This window comes from Camellia sinensis, chromosome 1, assembly GCF_055761805.1.
Source record: "Camellia sinensis isolate YWXY chromosome 1, ASM5576180v1, whole genome shotgun sequence".
NCBI lineage: Eukaryota > Viridiplantae > Streptophyta > Magnoliopsida > Ericales > Theaceae > Camellia > Camellia sinensis.
Window position 1 is genome coordinate 228,105,369 of NC_138961.1, and position 7,540 is coordinate 228,112,908.

At 31.9% G+C, this 7,540-nt stretch overlaps 1 protein-coding gene across 1 annotated transcript; it reads left to right on the plus strand.

Moving 5' to 3' along the window:
• The first annotated feature begins 491 nt into the window (after positions 1-491).
• On the plus strand, positions 492-1,799 carry LOC114322108 (uncharacterized). Its single transcript, XM_082920330.1, has one exon. It carries the CDS (start codon positions 492-494, stop codon positions 1,797-1,799), a length of 1,308 nt encoding a protein of 435 aa, XP_082776456.1.
• The last annotated feature ends 5,741 nt before the right edge of the window (positions 1,800-7,540 follow it).

A 7,540-nucleotide genomic window follows, 5' to 3' on the forward strand; every position in this document is an offset into this window, starting at 1 on the left:
AGGTGATGAAACTATTTTTTATCACTAAGTACTTTCAGCGACAACGTATAGGCGACAAACGTGGTAACAAAATTTTTTCGTCACAGATCACTTTAGTGATGAAAATTTGATGTTTGGAGACAAAATCAGTCTGTCACCAAAGGCCTTTTTTGTTGTAGTGATTGAACCACATAACACATAACCCTTTTAATACATGTTTAGATTAGTTTTTTTTTATTTTTTTATTTTTAGACATATTGGTTTATTTTATCGAGTTTTTACGAAACCTTTCAACAAACATCAAAAACTATAAAAAAACAAAAAAAATTGAGAAAGTTTTGAGCCTAGGCGAGCTAGGTGCACATTTAGGCACCATTTGGGTGTTGACTTTATGATTAAAATAATTAAAAAGTCAAAATATACAATCATATCATTCCGTTGTTGAGTTTTTTATTTGTTTATTTGTTGTCCATTCCTACGTTAATGTTTGCTTGACTTGTAGGGTTCAAAAGATGGACAAGAGTTGGATGATGATAAAAGATAGGTTGAAAAGTAAAGAGTATCAACAAGGTGTTAAATCATTTATTGACTTTGCTATGAAGGATTTAGGCCCACACGGTGATATTCGTTGTCCGTGTGTCGATTGCTTGAATGGCACAAAACATAGTCGACAAGTTGTATGGCTACACTTGATTCAAAGAGGAATTGCGTATTCTTATAGAACTTGGGTGCACCACGAGGAACATGTTCCATTGTGTCATGATCAGCCTAGTATGCCAAACATTGATGGCGAAAGATATGGAGCTACAATTTTTGACATTAAAAATAATTTGGGCGAGTTGCCTACTATGTTGGAAGAGATTTACATGCGTGGCCTTATGGATGATCATATCGATGAAGAACCTAATAGCTCAGAGAGAGAAAATTTGGTAAAGCTCATTAGGTTGTTTGATAATACTAGATGCAAAATGTACCCAGAGTGTGAAAAGTTTTCTATATTGTCCTTCGTTATTAAGATGCTTCATAGTAAGGCATATAACAAATGGAGCAACAAATCTTTTGATATGGTTATGCAAGTTTTCAAAGACATTCTCCCAAAGTGTGATGAAACTGTTCGATGGACCCTTTATGAAGCGAAAAAGTTCTTACGTGAATTGGGTTTAGGATACGAGGCCATTCATGCATGCAAGAATGATTGTATTTTGTTTTGGAAGGACAATGCCAAACTGGAGAATTGCCCTACATGTCTGGAGTCTAGATACGAGTTCAACAATCAGAGTGGTAAAAAGATTCCTCACAAAATATTGAGGTACTTTCCTTTAACACCAAGGTTGAAGAGATTGTACATGTTGAAAAAAACCGCCGCAAATATAAGATGGCACAAAGAGAAGCGTGTGGATGATGGAATGTTAAAGTATCCAGCCGATGGCCAGGCATGGAAGGACTTTGATATGCAGCATCCTACATTTTATGTGGAACCCCGGCATGTAAGGTTAAGGATTGCCACAGATGGTTTCAATCCGTTTGGAAATATGAGTACATTGTACAGCATGTGGCCCGTACTGTTAATGCCTTACAATCTTTCTCCATGGAAGTGTATAAAAGAACCATTTTTGATGATGTCAATGCTTATTCCCGGTCCATCTGCCCCTGGAAGAGACATCGATATTTATTTGCAACCATTAGTGAATGAGTTAATGAATTTGTGGGAACATGGTGTGCAAACATATGATGCCTCAAACGGTCAAATATTTAAAATGCATGCAGCAGTCATGTGGACCATTAATGACTTCCCTGCATATGGTACCATATCTGGTTAGACTACAAAAGGTTAATTGGCTTGCCCTAATTGTAATATGGATGCATCATCTCAGTATTTGCGAAGTAAGATAGAGTATATGGGTGCTCGCTGCCACTTGCCCGAAACTATATTTGGCAAAGAAGTAAGCTCTTTAATGGTCAAAATGAGCATCAGTCCAAACCTGTGGAGTTATCGGGAGAACAAATACTGCAACAAATTGATTCAGGGACATACAGGCCGTATGGCAAGCATCCGAATAACCGAAAAATACAACGGAATGAAAATCCACCTTCCAATTAGAAAAAAAGAAGTATTATGCTCGACCTACCATATTGGAAAACGCTAAAGCTTTGACACAACCTTGATGTCATGCACATAGAGAAGAATATATGTGACAATCTGGTTGGGACACTACTGAGCATTAATGGCAAGAACAAGGATACAAATAAAGCACGCTTGGATCTAGAAAACATGCAAATACGAAAGAAGTTACACTTGAAGAGGCGTTCCAATGGCTCATTCGAGAAGCCTCCGGCATCATACACACTGTCCTCGGTAGAGAGACAAGGTTTTTGTGATTTCTTGAAATCGATTAAGTACCCTGATGGTTATGCAGCAAATATATCTAACTGTATCACCTCTCATGGTGGAAAATTAGCTAGCTTCAAAACTCATGACTGTCATGTCCTTCTACAACGACTAGGAATCGCAACGGGCCGAGGCGGGGCCGGGGATCACCTTCTCCCTCCCCGATCCCCGATGGTGAAATTTTCCCCATCCCCGGTCCCGATCCCCGACGGGAAACCTGTCACCGTCCCCATCCCCGTCCCCTATAATTCCCCAATCCAAACAAACAAAAAAAAAAAAAAAAAACCCTATTACAGCAGATCAACAACACCATCAAACAATAGATCAACTCAACAACAGATCAACAACATCATACATAAAAAACAAATCATCTATACTTACACAACAAATCAACAAAACCATCTTACACAACAAATCAAAAAAATAAAAAATACAGAGATGGTAAGATCTGAGAAATACAACTCAAAAAGATAAATCACACAGATGATGTTGGCAACGAAGGGAAAGGCAACGCCGTGACGTTGACGGCAGAGATGGTGTCACCGTGATCGGCGAGGTCAAACAAATCGGCGAGGTCCGACAGATCAGCAAGGTCAGACAAATGGTGTCGCCGTGATGTTCTTGAGGCGGGAGATCGGCGAGGTCGGCGAGATCAAAAAAGGGAGAGGACAGCGGATGAGCCGCCGCCGTCGACGCCGTGAGGAACACTTGCAGCAGAGAAAGAGAGATGGAGAGGGGTAGAGGCTGAGAGGAGAGGAAAAGTGAGTGTGAGTGTGAGTGAGTAGGAGAGAGAGAGAGGAGACTTAACTCAACGCTAGACATATATATATATATATGCACGGGAAATTCAGAGAATATTCGGGGAATTAGTCGGGGTTTATCCGGGGCGGGGCCGGGGCCGGACCGGGCCAGGGGAAACCTATCTCCATCCCCGGCCCGAAAACCGTTGGGGATTTAATTTCTAATACCATCCTTGGCCCTATGGGGATAATTTTCGGGGAAAACCCGCTCTTGTCGGGGTTGGGGAATCGGGTCCCCGTCGGGCCGGGTTCAAATTGCCATCTCTAACAACGACTATTTCCAATTAGGATGCGTAGATACCTTTCCAAGGAGATTGGGACCACACTTTTTGAGTTGGGAAATTTTTTCAAACAGTTGTGCTCAAAGACATTGAGGGTGACTGATTTGGAGAAAACGGAAGAACAAAATGTACTTATACTTTGCAAGCTTGGGAATATTTTTCCTCCTGCGTTTTTTGATGTCACGTTCCACTTGGCAATTCATTTGCCTCACAAGGCTATGCTTGGAGAGCCTGTGCAATATCGATGGATGTATCTCATTGAGAGGTAACACCACGAGTTCCCGAACATCACTATTTACATATTAGATAATGGAAACATTAACATTCAAATCATATTACCATGTAGGATGCTCAGATTTCTGAAAGGATTTGTTCGCAATAAAGCTCGACTAGAAGGTTCCATTGCGGAGGCTTATATTCCAAATTTGGTTTCTGACTTTTTAATTGTAACACATTTAATCCTAAATTTTGAATCATATTCCAAATAAGGACAATTGAAGATACCATTTCTTAATTTTAAGGGTAAAATCATCAATTTGATAAAATATGAATTAATTTGATAAAAATAATTGTCAAAAAAATATTTTTGAATTTTTAAAAATTATTTGTAGCAACTAAAGATAAAATTATGTAAAATTGATAAATATTTTAAACATTTATTTATTTACCAAATTAATTTTTATTATGTGTTTGGATGATAATCATATAATGGGTGATTATTTTTATTTTCATTAAATTAGTTTTTATTTTTTTTCAAAAGTCAAATATGGAGAAAATTTTGATATCATTATTAAATCAATTCATTAAATCAAAAAAAAATATAAAAGTAAAAACATTTCATATATTAAATATATTGATTACACATTAAAATCCTAACAATCACCTATTACATGATTATCATCCAAACACAAAATAAAAATTAATTTGGTAGGCAGAAATAATTTTTTAAATTTCAAAAATATTTTTTAGACATTTTAATTAATTTATATTTTATCAAATTGATGATTTTGCCCTTAAAATTAGGCAATGATATCTTTAATTGTCCTTATTTAGAACAAAATTCAAAATTTAGGATCAAATATATTACAACTGAAAAGTCATGAACCGAAGTGACTCGAGTCCCAAACTATAGGGACTATTAGTGTAATTCGCCCATTTGTTTTATTAAATAAAAAATTATGACAATGTGATATTTGTAATCTTTCAAGCTACATAGAGCAATTTGTATTTAATATATGAAATTTTTTTAATTTTGGATTTTTGGATTTAATGGATTAGTTTAATAATGATATCAAAGTTATCGCCATATTTGAATTTTGAAAAAATAAAAATTAATTTAATGAAAATAAAACAACCACCCATCATATGATTATCATCTAAATACATAATAAAAATTAATTTGGTAAAATAAATAAATAAACATCTAAAAAATTTATCAGTTTTACATAATTTTATCATTAGTGGATATAAATAGTTTTTTAAAATTCAAAAATATTTTTCTGACATTTATTTTTGTCAAATTAGTTTATGGTTTATCAAATTGACAATTTTCCTGTTGCAATTAAGCAATGGTATCTTCAATTATCTTTGTTTGAAATAAGATTTAAAATTCATGACCAAATGTGTCACAATTGAAAAGTCATGAATCAAAGTGATACAAGTTCCAAACTATAGAGATTGTTAGTGTAATTCGTCTCAAAAAAAATTAATAATAATAATAATACTCCATTCATCCCAAAATAATAGTCTCTTTTTACACTTTAAAAATATTAATGTTTTAAAATTAACTTTGATAGTAAATTTTTTGAGAATATCAATTGTCATAATTGTACTTTTTGTGTTATTAATGAATTTTAAAAAATGACAAAATGAGAAATTTATATTATTTTCATTCTTAATTTTTGAAAAAAGACTGATATTTTAAGATAATAAAATATAAAATAAGAAACTAATATTTTGAAACAGAATGAATAATAATAAAAATAAATGAACAAATTTGAATCCCACATCTGACAAATGCAATCCAATCCAGTAAGAAAAATACAATAAGCCTCCGTTTGGGAAGTGGGTTGACTTTTTGGCTTTTTAACTTTTTTTGCTATTTTAGCCTGGGGCTAAAAAACCTGGTTTGGGAAGGACTTTTTGATTTTTTTGACTTTTTGGCTTTTTAGTGAGGTGTCTTCATGGTGAATGACCAAACTGCCCTTGAAGTGATTTTTTATATTTTTACTCCTTGCCATACATCCTCCACGTCAGCGTCATTGGTGCGGATTTTTTTTTTTTTTTGGGGGGGGAGGAGGGGGATTAGGCGTATTTTTATGGTTATTTACTTATTTATTTATTTATGTTTTTGTCATTTTGCTTTTTGTATACACTAATTTGTTCTTTTTCTTTAATTTACGTTTTTGTCTTATTTATTTTTATTGGTATAAAATAATTTGTTTTTATTTTTTAAAAATGAGTTTCCATGTGTTTTATTTATTTGTAAATTACGTGGCAAATGGTAATTTCTGTTTTTATTTTTTTTATTTTTTTTTTGGATGAGGCATATTTTTCTGGTTCTTTTTTTTTTTAATTTACGTTTTTGTCATTTTTATTTTTATTTGTATACATTAATTTGTTTTTATTTTTCAAAAATGATTTTTCATGTGTTTTATTTATTTTTAAATTACGTGGCAAATGCTAATTTCTGTTTTTAATTTTTTTTTGGATGAGGCGTATTTTTTATGTTCTTTTTTTTTTTTACTTTACGTTTTTCTCATTTTTATTTTTATTTGTATACATTAATTTGTTTTTATTTTTCAAAAATAGTTTTCATGTGTTTTATTTATTTTTAAATTACGTGGCAACTGCTAATTTCTGTTTTAAAATTTATTTATTTATTTTTTTTGGTTGAATGAGGCGTATTTTTGTGATTCTTTTTTTTTCATTTATGTTTTTGTCAATTTTTTTTTTATTGTTTTCAATTTGATTTTTTTTTTTTTTTTTTTGGGTTTGGAAAAAGCTTTTTTATGTTTTGTTTTTTTTAACATGATGTTGAAAATGTAAATTTGGGTGTCATGTTGTTGTCTTCTTATATATATATATATATATTAATTTGTTTTTTTTATTTTGGAAAAGGCTTTTTCATTTTTTTTTTAAAATGACGTGGAAACTACTAATTTCGGTTTCATTTTATTGACTTTTTATTTTGTTTATTTTTTTGTTTTTTTGAAAAGGTTTTTTCTTGTTTTTTAATTTTAAATGACGTTGACAATGCTTATTTCAGTTTCATTTTAATGTGTTTTTTTTTTTGTTGTTGTTGTTTTTTATTTGTTTTTTTTGTTGGAAAAGGCTTTATTATGTTTTTTTTTTTTTCAAATGACCTGAAAAATGATAATTTCGGTTTTTTTTTTTGTTTTAATTTGTTTTTTGTTTTTGGAAAAGGATTTTTTATGTTTTTTTAAATGACGTGGAAAATGCTAATTTTTGGATGAGGCGTATTTTTGTAGTTCTTTTTTTTCCATTTACGTTTTTCTCATTTTTTTATATTTGTATACATCAATTTGTTTTTATTTTTCAAAAATGGGTTTTCATGTTTTTTTTTTTTTTAAATTACATGGCAATTGCTAATTTCTGTTTTTATTTTATTTTATTTTTTTTGTGGATGAGGCGTATTTTTGTTGTTCTTTTTTTTTTAATTTATGTTTTTGTCATTTTTATTTTTATTTGTATACATTAATTTGTTTTTATTTGTGATTTTTCATGTGGGGGTAATTTGATAAATTTACTTTGAAGTGAGTTGTTGCCAATCAATTGCAGTAGCTTTTATCTCCATTTGGCTGCTTTAGCCTCTTTTATCCTGTAATGACTAAAATAAACCCAAAATGCATTCTCAAACGGTACCTAATCTACTAAAATTTCTGTGAAAGGTCTCGCATCAAAATGAGGTCCACACTGACACGAAAGCTTTCATAAAAATTTTGATTGATTATTGAGGATCCCGAGCATAACTCGTCCAGTAAACGTCCACATCACACGTGAGGTGACACTTTCCTCTCTATTCCCACCAACTACCTAATTTAATCACTACTCATCCATGAAAAAATAAA

What these genes read in the sequence shown, in the direction of transcription:
- LOC114322108 (XM_082920330.1), top strand. Translation starts at nt 492, where the DNA reads ATGGACAAGAGTTGGATGATGATAAAAGATAGGTTGAAAAGTAAAGAG.